Source organism: Anabrus simplex, chromosome 3 (assembly GCF_040414725.1).
Source record: "Anabrus simplex isolate iqAnaSimp1 chromosome 3, ASM4041472v1, whole genome shotgun sequence".
Lineage (NCBI taxonomy): Eukaryota > Metazoa > Arthropoda > Insecta > Orthoptera > Tettigoniidae > Anabrus > Anabrus simplex.
In genome coordinates this window covers 452,527,554-452,544,474 of record NC_090267.1, presented here as the reverse complement: position 1 = coordinate 452,544,474, position 16,921 = coordinate 452,527,554, and the positions used below count along the sequence as shown (strand labels likewise).

The following is a 16,921-nucleotide window of genomic DNA, read 5'->3' as shown; positions in this document are numbered from 1 at the left end:
ACACTGATAAGAATCACCATAATGGTGAAGAAGTCAGAAATTGTGAAACATGTCACCAGTTTCGTTCCAATACCAGATTGACTTGTGCTCTTACAACTACAGGGTCACCCATTTCAGATCAACATAATACAACTACATGCTCCCACAGTCAATAAAAAGAATATGATAATGGGGTGGAGAACTTTTAAAAAGACTTGAAAATCATCCTGAAAGCAACAAAAAGTGATAATGTAACAATATTAATGGGAGATTTCAATGGAAATATCGGAAAGGGACAGCGTGGAGATTTGGTGGGAAATTGGGGACTTGGCGAATCCAATGATCGTTGAGACAGGTTGTATTAGTTCTGTCAAGAAAATGAAATGGTCATCACTAATACATGGAACCAACTTCCGGACCGTAGACTGTACACTTAGATTTCACCAGCTGATAATAAGCATGACATCCCAAAAAACAATCAGATTGATTATATCCTCATCAATAAGAGATTCACGAACTTTATTAAAAGGGTTAGTACATATCCAAGGGCAAATGTAGGTTTCAATCATAACCCACTATGATAAAGATGTTGATTCCCATAGGGAACCCGAAATATTTGTTCCGAATAAGTAAATTTATATTACCAATATAGACATGATACTGTATAGGCTTTTGGGCTTATGCCGTGTAAAGAAAATAAGGTGAAGTTCTCTGCGAAACATACAGAATTTCACTTTATTTTCATGACACACCATAAGCCCAAAAGCCTATAGAGTATCATGTCTATGAGTACGGGCCGTGAAAGCATCAATGGCAATATTACCAATATAGTTGGTCCATTATTGGACATTATAATTTTCCAGCTAACTCATTCCTGGTTGCCAGTGTGCTAGGCTGGGCTCATCAGTTGGTACCTAGCACACCTACCAAGATGCTGGCTAGTGCATACCGTGGAGGCCACTGCGTAGGCTAATTGTAGCCACCAGCAGTGCCAACGCACTATGAGAGACTTTGTCTCATTTTCAAATGTTGATGCCTGCATGGCCATCAGATGATAAAGATGTTGATTCGCATAGAGAACCTGAAATATTTGTTCCGAATGAGTAAATTTATAATACCAATATAGTTGGTTCGTTGTTGGACATTATAAATTTTCCAGCTAACTCATTCCTGGTTGTCAGCATTTCATCCCAGTGTGCTAAGTTGGGCTCATCAGTTAGTAAATAGCACACCTACCAAGATGCCTGGCTAGTGCATACTGTGGAGGCCACTGCATAAGCTACTTGCAGCCACCAGCAGTGCCAATGCACTATGAGAGCCTTTGTCTCATTTTCAAAAATTGATGGCCATCAGATGATAAGGGTTATCATGAACATGCCTTCAACACACGGCAGCACACATTCCACTGGAGGAATAGGCAGGTGAACAAGACAATGGCACTCATCCCTTCCACATACTTTGTGAAAAACAGGCTATGGTGCACTCTGTGTTCCAGCGCACCCATTGGATGCTTAATCTGAAACTCTATAAATGTTCCTTCATCCTTTTTGTTACTTTCAGTTGAACTTAGGGGTTACTTTCTGAAATAGCTTTCTTCATGCTCATATTACTGTCACTTCCTCCTAACTGTTAGTCATATTAAATAGTGGTTTTATTTGAATGTATTTCTGCCCTCTTTCAAGAACATGGATACCACCACAACTGTCTTCATCATCCTCCTCCTCATCATTATCATCATCACTATGCACGACTAATCTTTACTACCTGCTCCATTGTCTGGAGTTATAATGAACAATGAAATTTGAATATGCTTTAGGTAATCATCATTTGCCCTGATAAAAGGCTGTTTGAGAGTCTAAAGGATTGTATTCAGCAACTGGAAGTTGTGCAGAAAGGCCTGGCTGCTTACTTAGAGACTAAGCGCACGAAATTTCCACGTTTCTACTTTCTCAGTGATGAAGAGCTTCTGGAAATATTGGCACAATCAAGAAATCCATTGGCTGTTCAACCTCATTTGAAGAAATGTTTTGAAAATATTAACAAGGTAAGCTGCGAATTAGTTTCTTGACAGTTTCTATTTTCTAGTGATAAATTTTGTGGCAGTTGTATTGATTTCTAGGTTACTATTTCCTAGTATTCAGGATATAGATATTGTTAAGGTCCTACTTTCTACAGTGTATCATAAATCCATTTATCATATGGTGTGTTAATACTCTGATGACTGATAAACAAACATACAAACATTCATAAATTATTTTAAACAATGTGAACAAAATTCATCATTATTTAAGATTTGTCCAACTCCTTGACTCAGTGATCAAGATTGCAGCCTTTGGCTCAGAGGACCTCAGGTTCAATTTCCAGCCAGGTCTGAAATTTTAACCATATCTGATTAATGCTTCTGGCTTACCAGCTAAGTGTTTATGTTTGTCATTTTTGCATTTGTACCTCTTCATTTACATACAACACACCTTACTATCAAGCAACATAGCAGCACACAAAAGTGAATACATCCTTCCTCAGAGGAAGGACATCTGGTACCGAGCTCGATAGCTGCAGTCGCTTAAGTGCGGCCGGTATCCAATATTTGGGAGATAGTGGGTTCGAACCCCACTGTCGGCAGCTCTGAAAATAGTTTTCCGTGGTTTCCCCATTTTCACACCAGGCAAATGCTGGGGCTGTACCTTAATTAAGACCATGGCCACTTCCTTCCTAGTCCTAGCCCTCTCCTGTCCCATCATCGCCATAAGACCTATCGGTGTCGGTGCAACGTATAGCCAATAGGCAAGGACATCTGGTCACTGCTGAATTCTTGGACAGGTTGGTGCTGGATAATTTCAGCCAACGACTTCAACATAGACTGTCACCAATTTGAACATAAAATACAAGCACAAACTACAGAATAATATTTTGAGACGATATTTTAAGTCACCAGTTTGTTCATACGTTGTTGGAGACAGTTCGTGTTTGGGATTGAGGGTTTGATTCCACATGAGGTCTTGAAAATTTCATCCATTAGGAAGATGCTTAGAAATTTTCATTTGCATTATGGGCTTTGTCTACTATATGTATGCACAATACCAATCCATACATACATTTAACAGCTGAAACACAAAATATTGATAAAAGTAGAGCAGAAATTGTCATGATCTTAACATCAACTCTGTCTTTATAAAACCTGTTTGTTTTGTCTACTACCTTTGCCAACACTTCTTCATTCACAAGTACCTCAAAATAATCAACTTCAGGGCATTCAGCGGTCAAATTATTATTTGACATAGCTAGGTTTGTTGGTACTTGAAATGCATGCGCCTTCAGCGCAAACTCGTTGACCGACCACGTGGGCAGGCCTAGGTCAGTGTAATTTCTTTCTCCCTCTGGCAGGCAAATCATCACCACTATCAACATTACTGTCACTTCCTATCATTTTACTAATATCGTCAATATCACTTCTGCCACTATTGAAACCTATCAGACTCAATGCCCTGTAAAATATAAGATTTCCTCCAGACACATCTTACGTTTGTACGCAGCAGCCATGATTCAAACATGATGTTTACAACTGTGTGACAAAAGTAAAACATTTTCCTGCAGAACTACACACAGAAATAATATAAACTAATTGGTTTAATGTGTGGCTAATAGATGTTAGAAGCATATAACACAGTTATAAGGCAGGTTGAGTATATTCGATCACAGCACCGGGGGTGGGGGCAAAGTCCTGTTCAAGTATATTCAATCGCAGCAGTGAAGTAGTTAATTAAGGAAAGGCCAGTAAAGAAAGAAATTAGAAAATATATAATCTTAATAATATTATTACCATCTACAGTTTACATCAAAATGACAGCAATATGGTGAGGCATCAACTCTACAAGGTGTTGGGAATAATTCTGGAGGAATCTGGAACCGTGCATCTTGCACTGTTACTCACAATTGGTCCTGTGTAGTTGGTGAGGGATTCATGGAGCATACATCAGCATCGACAGCATCCCATAAATGCTCTATTGGATTAAGATCAGGGGGTCTGGAGAGCCAGTCCATGGTCATAACTTCACTGGAGTACTCCTCCAACCACCTGCATGCAACCACAGAGCGGTGAAATGGCGCATTGTCCTATTGAAACATGGCATCTCCATCAGGGTACCCCCTACGGCCAGATAGGAATGCAGATGGTCTGAAAGAATGGTCACATAATGTGCACCTGTCAGGACTCCCTGCAGCTGGACAATGAGGCCTAATTGTGACCATGAGAACGCCACCCAGACCGGAACCAAGGCACCTCCCACCTGGACATAACCTTGTTGAAATGCAGCATCCATAGCTTCATGGGGCATATGCCACACTCTCATGTGCCCATCAGCTTGATACAGCTGGAACCAGGTTTCATTGGACCATACCACATGCCACCACTGTTGCATGGTCCATTGCCAATGTCCATTGCCAACACATCGTTGAGCTCTGTGTAGAGGTGTCAGCACAGGGACACGAGTTGGTCATCGGCTGGTGAAGCCTATGCAGTGCAGTTGCCTCATTACAGTTCTAGCAGAAATGGGTTCCTGACTCCCAACATTCAACTGGACAGTGATCTGACTCTCAGTAGCCCGTCGAACGCCCAATATTGTTCTTCAGAGGTGATGTGCTGTCCGTTCGTTAAACACCTGTTTACACGGGTGGTAACATTCTCTCAGCAATACTGATGATCCATCCTCAACACTGTTGACCTCGGAAACCCAAATTGTTGTGTAATCTCTGCAATGCTATGGCCCGTGCGCCGATGGTCATTCCACATTCAAAGTCTGTTAATTCGCAACATGTTGCCATCTTCACTACACTGGTGTCTGTGACAGACTGCTCAGCTATGCCGCAGCTAGCCACAACACTCAGGGGTCATACACACCACATTTTCTAATGGGACACCCCTTCCTGTGATTTGGCCACTCAGTGTACAGTAATGAATAGAAAGGGAGGAATATGAAAAGGAACACGCAATAGGATAAACAGTGGCATATCAGAATGGCAAGAGGGAGCTACAGGAAGAGGAGGCAAAGACAAACATAAAAATGTACTGGGATAGGGACAATTTTATCAGTAAATGTTGAAACCTTTTCTCCTGATGGAGCTGAGAAGTAGAAACAAGCTTGTCAGTGGGGGCTAAGATGGAATGGTTGTAGAAGAATTGGAATTGATGAAAGAGATGTCCTCCCTACTGCAAGATGACAGACTCTATATTTTCTCATGTAACACCCCCCTGTACGTTGTTTTCCCCTTGAGATTTCTAGAAAATATTTTCTGAATCTTATTATTCTTGCATTTCTTGTGTGCCATGTAATTTCTATAGGATCTTTCATAAGAAATTGGTCACACCTTGCACCTAACAAGTCTGTGTTCTGGATTCCAAGCATCTATTAATACCTTTGAAAATGGAAAATCCAAGGCTCTACAAGAGACTGAATGCAGCTGTGGTCTATCTTCGCAGACCAAGTCCATGTTTCCACATTAAATGAATAGCCCAGTCCATGCTTGCCTTATAATGTGCACTTGTAATGCCACGTTTTCTTGCTAAGTCTTTTGCTTTCATTTGCATCAAGTGCGTGAGAAGAGAGCTTCATGTAGAACCAAAAATTAATTTGCTATTGGTGGTCTCAGAAAGAAGAATTAAAGAAAGCTAAATTCACGTATCAATCGTTTCATGGCCCAAAGTGGAGAAAATTTCCTAGAGTCAAGAAAGAAGTGCTTGATTATGTTGTGGAACTGTGAAATGATAACATTGCTGTATTATATGAAATTATGCAGATGAAAGCAAAAGACATAGCAAAAAAATGGCATTACAAGTGCACATTTTAAGGCGAGCATGTTTGTTTTATGTGTAAACATGGACTTAGTCTGCGAAGATGAACCACGCTGGCTCAGCATCTGCTGTGTGAATTCATGGACAAGGTGATCGAATTTCATAAGTTTGTCATCAAAATTACATGAGAAAATGATTTCCTTCTTTCTCAAATTAGAAACATGGACCAAACTCCCATTTATTTTGATATTCCATCATGTTGACAGTTACAGCAAACTGTAGAAAGCTACCACCCTTTGTCATTTCCAAAAGAAAAACTCTGCCATAGCGTAATCTTCCAGCTGTCATTTTCATTTGAGTGCAGGAACGATGGATGTCAGTTGATGCAATGAAAGACTGGCTGAAAGTTGTGTGAGAATGACACATGGAGAGCTTTACTTCATAAAAAAATCCATGCTTGTTCTGGACCGTTTCCATGCCCATTTAGTAGACCTCATTAAAAATGAGATGTTGTATCTCAACACCATCCCTGTCGTAATACCAGGTGAGCTAACATCAATTTTACAGCCGCTAGACATCTTGATGAATAAACCATTCAAAGAGCATCTTGGCTGGTTTTATGGGGAATCTATGGCATCTGGTTCCTTTGAACTGACAAAAAAGGGGCAGCATTAAGAGACCTGGCATTGAACATTTGTGCTCTTGGATTCTTCGAGCTTTGAATCTGATCTTGGAAGACATTGTTGTGAAGAACTTCAAGAAGACCGGGATATCTAACTTGAAGGATGGCTCAGAGGATGATGTCATGTGAGATGACACGATGGATATGAACAACTCCGCTGATGAAGATCATCTACCTACTGATATGTCTTCTGAAGAAAGCTGTAGAGAGTAAAGGACAAGTACGTTGATATTATTCATTATGCATGTAATGAGCTGATTTTGATTCGTGCACTTTCTATGTGTGATATTTATTATGTAATGTTTGTGTTGCTAGAGTTAACCACAAGATCAAGTTCACCTGTATTGCAGCCACTTTTGAACTTGAACACGGCATGGTGTTTGAAGAAAAGTCTCACAACTGTTAAAATTCTGTGTTATTTCAGTTATTTGCTTTTAAATATTAATTGGATAAATTAAGTTTTTGAAGTTGTGTATCTCAATTTTATGTTTGATTATTTTGTAGTCGTAATCTATGATCTATATCATACACAACGTCAGGAAAATCAACAGCAATAATAAATACAACCACTCAGGTGTATACCATATTAAATGCGATAACTGTGAGACAAGCTATGTCAGACGCACCGGTAGGAACTTTCTAACCTGCTATAATGAACACATAAATGCTGTAAAACACAATAATTTTTCCTCAATAGGCCAACATTTCAAAGACTATAAACACAGTTTCACAAACATCGAGAACGATATGCAAATTCTGAACATAAACCCCAAGGGCCCCCTCCTCAACATAACAGAAGAATTTTACATTTCGCTGAATCAGTATACCAATCCAAATTTCAACGTAAATGAAATTAAACTAACATCATCTTCAGTACAGTCATCCCCACCCTAAAAATGCTTACCTTAAGACACTCAGTAAACAATAACACGCGACAGAGAAACATCAAACACACACCTAGCTCCACCCCTACTCCCACAGTAGCAACTCTTCCTTCCCTTCCTTCCCTTCCCCTCACAGCAGCTGGTATGAGCCCAAGATGAACACGAAGCAGTACACAGCAAGCTCATATATCAAATGCAACTCAACCACACCAATAACAGTAAGTACATATTCAAATTAGCACACACAATCCTTAGACATTCCTCCAATATAAAATATCCCTCACAGCTCAATCTTATCTTCCACAGATAGTTCATCACTGTACAGCTACAGATGGGAAAGGAGCCACCACTTTGAGTCTAACGCCACTCAAATTTTACAAATGTCACAGGACAACATGATTCAATTTTAACATCAAACAACAAGATTCAACACACAGCAGAGCTAAACATACACATTTTATCATAATTGTATCTACACACCTGGTACCCTTTTTTAAAATTTAGAAAGTGTTTTATTCTGTGTACATATATGAAGACAAAATCTTTTATACAAATAATAGGATAATTTTACAAGTAAATCATATTATTCAAGCTCCAAACCATCAACCAAGTGCACAACTATGAAAAAAGATTTGCACACAGAAGTTAACCAATTAACTGTATAATACGCAAGACATGAACGTTCATATGAATGAAGTGTTCCTACATATATTGTTTTTGTTACAGATACTTATAAGTTAGTTTTAAGTGGAGATAGTAAACTAATTTTAAGATCTAAAGCATATTATGATAGACATATAAAGCATTGTCACACTTAGTGACATACATGCCAATTTCCATTTTGACATGCCCCATTTGGACGTAACCAAACATTTGTTCTCATATGGCATTCCCCAGACAAAGTAATTTCAATCATTGCTTCATGATCGATATGTGAATGTATTGTTCAGCTGAAGATGACCCAAAAAAGGGGTTGAAACTGGTACTGCAGTATAATAATTACAATAAACAAGTATTGATAAGGTGGAAGTCCTTTCCTATTTATAATTATTTTGTAGTCATCATGTAATATCCACATATCCCCCCCCCCCCCCTCCCTTCCAGTTTTGCCCTCTAAATTTTAAGAGAAAAAGGGGAGGAGGAATTATGCATTTAAATATGGTAAATGAAAATGTGCAAGTTGTCATGTACCCTCACTCCATATGAACACTGCAGGGAGGTTTGGAATTGGAGCCAGAATTCAATCTAGTGATTCAAAATTGTATACCCATGTCTTCTCCTACCCTACCAGCCAACATCCTAATCTGATGGTGAAAAGTTTTGCACCAACAGGACTTGACACCATCACAATCATGGCCTAATAAAGAATACTGGCTGAAAGCATTTGCCTATTTAGCCTAATATATCATATCATGTCTCTTAATCACTTTTTTTAATAACTTTATGATTGTTTGTGTTCATCCTTTACAGTTTAAATTCACATAATTGCTGGAGCAGCTGTTTTTTTGTTCAGCTAATATTGAGCTTTTATCATTATGTTTCTGAGGAAAGATAGTGTGTGTGATGGCTCACAGCATACATATGATAGATGAATATTTCAGTACTTTACACATTTTTTAGAATGCTGAACCAGATCATTACTTATATACCGTATTTACGCGAATAATCCCTGCCCCCAAATAATCCCCGCACCCTAACTTTAGGTACTGGTAGGCTTATTTTGAAAAAAGAAATGCCAACTTTGACGCAAAAAACTGCATCCCAATTTCGTGGCTCAAATTTTTAAAAAAATGTGTGGGTATTATTCGCATAAATACCATATTTATGCAAATAATACCTGCCACCGAATAAATAATGCCAACATTGACGCGAATAAAACCCGCACCCCAATTTCATGCCCCAATTTTTTTTTTAAATGTGCGGGTATTATTCGCGTAAATACAGTATTTCTTGTCCTACCAATTAGTGTGGCTTCTTTTGAGAGAAGTTCTAGTAAACTATCCCTCATAAAGAACCATTTAGGATCCACTTCACGAGATGTGAAACTGAACTATCTACCTGTTTTGTCGATAGAATTTATACTGGTGTCAGGCTTAATACTGAGCTCCCGATTGTACTATTATTATCACACTTTGCATGCCTTTGTGCCACTATTAGTAATATTACTACTATAAACTTTCAAACTTGTCTGTATGAATTACATTATCAAGTTGATTGTCGTCTTTGAGAGTTGATGGTTTTCTTTTCATCGATAGATTTACTTATCTTTAGTTAGTATTGATGATGCTTCCTAGGGACAATGGTTTGTAAGTACATGTGCTTGGCTGGTTCTGGAATGCCTTTTGACCAGTTTCATTTGAGAGACTGTTTTCTTGTAGAATATGTGCCCATATAATTTTATAATTATATTGCAAAATCTGACAGAACTATGATAATTTTCCTGAGAGTCTAGATCATGCTGACACTATTTAAAATGATCTGGGTTCATATTGCTAAACTTCTCATACATTATGGATGATTTTGTGACTTTCAGAGTGAGAAAGTTTAGGACACCACCAATATTGAATATACAATACACATCAATACACCATTAGATATGAATCCTTTCTTCAAAATCTGCAATGGGACAGTAGAAAATATTCAGGTTAATCAGACCTGTAAAGTTAGTATTAAACATTAATTATAGTTTTCACTGTCATCATCATGTGTAGTTATATATTAAATTGCATTTCTAGAGGGGGGGGAGAACAACATAAACATCCTTATTATGCCTGTAGGCCTACCCATTATTGTACAAATTTTATTTGGTACTTTGTGATGAAGTTGAGGAAAAGGAGTTTCACCACTTTGATTTGTACCTAGAATTTATATGGGCAGCTCCAATAATGGATTTTCTGTATTTATAAAGTATTTGTTACTTTTCTCATTTCAGCTTGATTTTCAAGAAAAGGATCTTCACATCATTGCCATGTTTTCGGCTGAAGGAGAGCGTGTTGTTATGATTCCAGACATGTATCCTCTTGGAAATGTTGAGGATTGGTTGTTGGAAGTAAGTAGTATGGAATATGAACAAAAATTATGTAATAAAGAATGGTGCAGACTGAAAAAAGATTCCTCTTTCCCTTATTCTTCGAGTGGTCGTTCTTTCATATTTTTCTTCTCCTTTCGATAGTTATCTTCCTGATAATTAATGGCAAGCAAATAACCCTGTCATTAAGGGAGAAGTATGAAGTGTGTAACTGGATCAAGGTGAGAAATAGAATGATTTAGTGAATCAATGAAGTGTTGGACATGCAACAATCTACGATATAAAAGGAACCAGGTGAAAATGATGACAGACTATGAAGGCGTGGATAACTCAGAAGTTGATGAAGCATTCTATGCATTGTTTTTTTTAGAAATACAAGAGGAATCGAAAAAAGCAATTTGTAAGTGACGTTCCTTTTCCAGAATACAGTGTTCAATGTTACCGGTATGTTTATACCAATGCTTTATAAATGATATTAATTGAATTGTGTATTTTTGTGTTAGTAAACTAAATGTTGCCAGTATGTGCATAACATACAGTTCATAAAATATTAACCTTTTAAAAAGGCGCACAAAGAAAATTTCTGGGTTCAAGAAAGAGTTGTGTTTTCATCTTATATTATTTAGCAGAAAATGTTACAGAGTCCCTTTGCATTTTTGGCATCCAATTTTAAAGCAAAGGCACAATATCTTATGTGATTTATTCAAATTATAAAATAACAGTATGCTAATAAGGGACAAGAATCAATCATTAGGATGTTATAGCCATGGGGTTTAACTTATTAAAAAGAAATGCACCATAAAAGTCAAAATAAGAATGTTGAAAGTGAGTAAGTTTAGAATAGGAAACTAAGAGGTCATCTGCACCAAAAATGGCAACAAAAATTAAACTATAAAACAATCTGTATAATTAAAAATAGTGAGAAAACATTCTGGAAGTTTTGTTCTAAATTAACTGAAAATTATGTACACTTGCTGAACTTTGTGTCCAAAATTGAACAATACAATTTCTGCACTTAAGAAAAACACAAGAATGTCCACAATATATTCACTGATTCAGTCATGTTTATAATTACTCCCTTTTCTCTATATGGAACCTAAGTTCATGCCATGTATGAAAGTATTTCATTTCATTCGTTGAAATTCTCATCTTCTTGAGAATCCCCATTGTATGGACAATCTGCACAGTATGTCACTCAATGTTCTGTGCACAGGAACCTTTGGCACGTCATTCATGACACTCTTGAAGATCTGTTCTGTTTGCAGATACAATAAGTGCAGTGCTCACTTCCATGGTTTGCATTTCCAGGGTACTGTGGTTCATCTTCAATTCCAGCAAGTTGCTTTATTTTTGTCTTCAGATGTCATGGCATGCAGGGTAACTAGTGTCACATTTTCCGCTAATACATAGAGAGTTTATGAGACAAATTTTTCAGAAGTTCTCTTCCTGTTCATGTCATCTTTTCCTTTCCTTCTCTGCTCATGGAAGCACTCTGTTGAAACAAATTTTGTAGGTGAACAGAAGCAGTGTGTGGTATGGAAAAGTCCAGGTCTGTGGAACTTGAGCCAGGATTTAAGTTGAGATCAGTTTTAAATCGATATCGTTGTGTATATCAGAATAATATTAAAACTAGGTCATCATCTTTATAAAGCTAGCAGTGGTAGGGCCAGCAGTGGTGCCAACAAAATCAAACAGGTGGTGAGAAAGGCACTGGATGAGGCCTTGCTCTCCGAACGCTTTGTGGACAGTATTGTAAGTGCAGTGGCAGGACAGGTGATGGAAATTATGGTGAAAAAACTTGAGCGTAGTCTCCAGTTCAATGCTGAATTGGTGAATGAACTAAACAAAGGACTCGAATGCCGCGAAAGAGAAATAAAACATCTCAAAGAAGAAGTTGAGGTGAAACGCAACTCCCTGGAACAGTAACAAAGGAGGTGCTGTTTGGTATTGCTGAAAGTGACGGTGAGAACACAGACAACATTGTTGTGAGCCTCTGCAATAACCTGGTGGCCAAGCTAACCAAAACTGATATTGACAGGAGCCACAGAGTAGGACCAAAGGTGCCTGGGAAATCTTAGCACATCGTTGTGAAGTTCACGTCCTTCCGCTCCAGGCAAGAGGTTTTCACATGGAAACGCCAACTAAAAGGAACACTTACCATGATACGGGAAGACTTGACTGCAACACGTCTAGCAATTCTGAAGGCAGCCATCACTGTTCATGGACTGAGGAACACTTGGACTGATCACAGGGATGTCATAATTTAGTAGATGGTACAAAGTGTCGTATCGACTGCATGTGTGATATTCCTAGATTGTAATCTGCAAACATCACTACATCAATACCGAACTACATTCAGTTTTAATGTGAGTACTGAAATATTGTCTTCCTTGCTTTCATAGCAGGAATACCTTACAGTTAATTTTCACTTTTTTTTTTTACTGACCGGGCGAGTTGGCCGTGCAATTACGGGTGCGCAGGTGCGCAGCTGTGAACCTGCATCCAGGAGATAGTGGGTTCGAACCCCACTGTTGGCAGCCCTGAAGATGGTTTTCTGTGGTTTCCCATTTTCACACCAGGCAAATGCTGGGGCTTCCTTCCCACTCCTTGGCCTTTCCTATCCCATCGTCACTATAAGACTATCTGTGTTGGTGCGACATAAAACAAATAGCAAAAAAAAAAAAAAGTTAACTTTTTCTTTCTTCTCTCTTTCTCTCTCCCCCTCCCTTTCATTCATTCTAACTCCTATAACACACTTCCTATCACATCTTTTACTATATCAGGTACCTGTTTTCCAAGTATAACATCGCTAGTTAGAACCCTCTAATTTGAAATTACTCATTTGTGTGATTTACCTTGTATAATTTGTCTGTAATGTATTTCTGTCATTGTTATTAGCTTTGCATTGTCTTTTATTTCTACAGTAATCACAATTGCTTGAACTGTATTTAACTGTAGTCCTCTCATTCATTCTGTTTTAGTTTTACGTTTTGTTTTGAAGTTGGCATACCTTTTAACACAAGGACAGGCTTCTGACGACTGCAGGGCTAAGCTAATTCCTTTAATTCCATCCCCTTACCCCCCTGTTCCATTAACCACTCCCTCCACACACATAACTGCTAGAGCAAACCCAGGTCCTCTTTCAGCCGCTACTATCTTGAAGAAAACTGTGAAACAATTTCCAAGAACTCTTAACGTTTGTCACTGTAATGTGCAGTCTTTGCTTTCCCAAACGCACATGGATGAAATGTTTTCTTCACACCAATTCCATGCAGTTCTTATGTCTGAAATGTGGTTGAGCAGCAAATGTCCCAGCTCAGCTGTTGACATGGATGGGTACGTCCTTCTACGAAATGACTGCGAGGGTAAAGAAGGCATTGGAGGGGTGGGGGCTGCTGCTTATGTTGCCAGAGACCTCAACCCTCAAGTAATTAGACATTCACCTTCATGTAAACTGGAGTTTTTATTTGTAGAGATAACACTTTTTAGAGTGAAATGCTTGCTAGGAGTGGTTTACAAGCCTCCGAAAGTAGGGTATTTGACTGATCTTGAGACTGAAATACTAAACCTTCTGCCAGACTATGAATACATTATAGTGGGAGACTTCAACACAAATTTGTTAGACAGTACCACAGCTTGAACTCAACAGTTCCATAATATTTTTGAAGCATGTAACATGTCCATTTTACCCCTCGGACCAACCCACCAGTCACACTCTTCTCGATCTAATAATAACAAACAATTCAGTGAAAGTTCTGCAACATGGACAAACATCAGCCCCAGGACTATCTGGACATGACATAATCTACCTGCTCTACCAATTACAAAGCAAAAAACCAAGGACAAAAATATTATCATTCAGAGACCTCAGACTAATTGACGCAGACAAATTAGAAGATGCTCTTCCTGTGCCGTGGTTAGAGATAAATCTCACCAATAATGTAGAGGAAATGGTTTCAACATTTAATAACCTACTAACGCAACTCTACGATCGGCACGTCCCAGTGTGTATGGGAAAAGGTTCCAGAGCTCCTAAACCATGGAGAGATGACAAAACTCGCCACTGAATGGCTAAACGGCCAGCCCCGTGGTGTAGGGGTAGCATGCCTGCCTCTTACCCAGAGGCCCCAGGTTTGATTCCCGGCCAGGTTAGGGATTTTTACCTGGACCTGAGGGCTGGTTCGACGTCCAGTCAGCCTACATGATTAGAATTGAGGAGCTATCTGACGGTGAGATGGCGGCCCCGGTCTACAAAGCCAAGAATAACGGCCGAGAGGATTTGTCGTGCTGACCACATGACACCTTGTAATCTGCAGGCCTTTGGGCTGAGCAGCGGTCGCTTCGTAGGCCAAGGCCCTTCAAGGGCTGTAGTGCCACAGGGTTTGGTGTTTTTGGAATGACTATACGAGACACTGTTCATAGATGATACAAACACTACCCAACGGAAGTGAACCACCAGACTTATAAAACACTGCCTAATAAAACGACCTCTCAAATTCAAAGCTCTAGACTATGTTACACCCATAACTTGATTAGACCTGACGTATGCCCTGCGATGATGTGGAAATCTATGAAATATTTTAGCAGCGATAACCAGATATCTAATAAAGAAATAAATGTTGATGTAGATGAATTAAATGACCATTTAATCTCACCAATGGGAATTAATCCGGTCGTGAAAGAGAAAACAATTAATACATATGTTAATACACCATCTCTACACAGAGATAAATTTTACTTCAGTCACGTCACAATTAAAATTAAAAATTAAAAGTACAATAGTTCCACTGTTTCAATAAAAATTTAAGTAATGTGGGTTACTTTATAGAAGAAACATTTATTAGGTAGTTTCAACCCATTATCAGGGTCATCATCAGCCAAAAGCACAAGTTGCACAATGTATCAAATAGTCCATAGAAATTAATAGATTGCGCAACTTGTGCTTTTGGCTGATGATGACCCTGATAATGGGTCGAAACTAGTACCTAAAAAATGTTTCACCAGGCGAGTTGGACATGCGGTTAAGGGCGCGTGGCTGTGAGCTTGCATCCGGGAGATAGTGGGTTCGAACCCCACTGTCAGCAGCCCTGAAGATGATTTTCCGTGGTTTCCCATTTTCACACCAGGAAAGTGCTGGGGCTGTACCTTAATTAAGGCCACGGCCGCTTCCTTCCCATTCCTTGGCCTATCTCATCACCACCATAAGACCTATCTGTGTTGGTGTGACAAAAAGTAAATAGCAAAGAAAAAGGTGGAACTATTGTACTTTTAATTTTTAATTTTAATTGTAATCACAGTTCAATATGGACCATTCACAATGAAATTTCTATCTCTTAGTCACATCACACTGCAAGAAGTGAGTGACTCAATAAAATGCATCAAAGCCAAGGCTAGGGGCATAGATAATATAGGCCATGGAATGTTCATGAAAATTCTCCATCACCTCATTTATCCATTGGTGAGTATCTTTAATTATTCGCTGCAACAGGGGACTTATCCGAAAATATGGAAAATGGCCATAGCTTACCCGCTTCCAAAAATAAGACTAGCAAAGGACGCCAGTAACTATTGGCCGATTAGCATCTTATGCATATTGTCAAAAGCTTTAGAATTCATAGTTCACAAGCAGATAGCTTACTCAACACAATCTCTTTGATATCCACCAGTCCAGCTTTAGACCGAGACACAGCACTTGCAGTGTATTAACACATGTGACTGATGATATAAGGCAAGCTATGGACAACAAACAACTGACAGTTCTAGGTTTATTGGACTTTAGTAAAGCTTTCAACACTGTTGACAGAGACATACTTATCATCATCATCATCATCATCATCATCATCGTCCCACTCCAGTCGCCCAGGTGTGTTTAGACTTACTTATATCCAAATTAAATAGTTTAAATTTCTCTGCGAGTGCACTCCAGTGAATCAGTTCCTATCTCACTGGTCACCGGCATTGTGTACTTGATAACAACAATGAATATTCATATTGGTGTATGGTTGACGTAGGAATACAAGGATCTGTACTTGGCCCCCTATTTTTCTCATTGTATATAAATGGCATAGCTGCCAGATTAAAACACTGTAAATACCACTTATACGCAGATGACTTACAGATATATATATATACAGCAAAGCCAAAAACCTACACTCAGAAACACTTCACCAGAATGAAGACATGATGACCATAGGTATATAGGCCAAAAACCATGGGTTAAAATTAAATCCATCAAAATTCCAGGCAATAATTATTGGTTACCCTAAATTACTTTTGCAAACTCAATCGAACAGCATTGCCACAGTTGTCCATAAGTGGTACTCCCATACAGTATAGCCAAAATGTAAGAAATCTTGGTGTAATATTTGACAGACATCTGTCCTGGTCTGCCCAAACTATATCTGTATGTAGAAAAATATATGGAACGCTACACTGTCTCAGTAAATTTAAATTCACTTTCCCTTTTAAACTAAAGAAAATTCTTGTTGAATCACTTGCATTACCTCATGTTGATTATTGCAATATAGTTTACAACAACCTAGGAGTAGACTGGGGAAGAA

At 38.7% G+C, this 16,921-nt stretch overlaps 1 protein-coding gene across 1 annotated transcript in view; it reads left to right on the top strand.

The window, feature by feature from the left end:
• LOC136866855 (dynein axonemal heavy chain 1-like) overlaps positions 1-16,921 on the top strand; it is a 197,192-nt gene that overhangs the window by 67,225 nt on the left and 113,046 nt on the right. The window contains exons 7-10 of the mRNA XM_068226866.1: positions 1,796-2,023; positions 10,266-10,382; positions 12,057-12,283; positions 13,665-13,788. Of these exons, the coding sequence (XP_068082967.1) occupies positions 1,796-2,023; positions 10,266-10,382; positions 12,057-12,283; positions 13,665-13,788 (696 nt within the window). The remainder of the gene's footprint in view (positions 1-1,795; positions 2,024-10,265; positions 10,383-12,056; positions 12,284-13,664; positions 13,789-16,921) is intronic.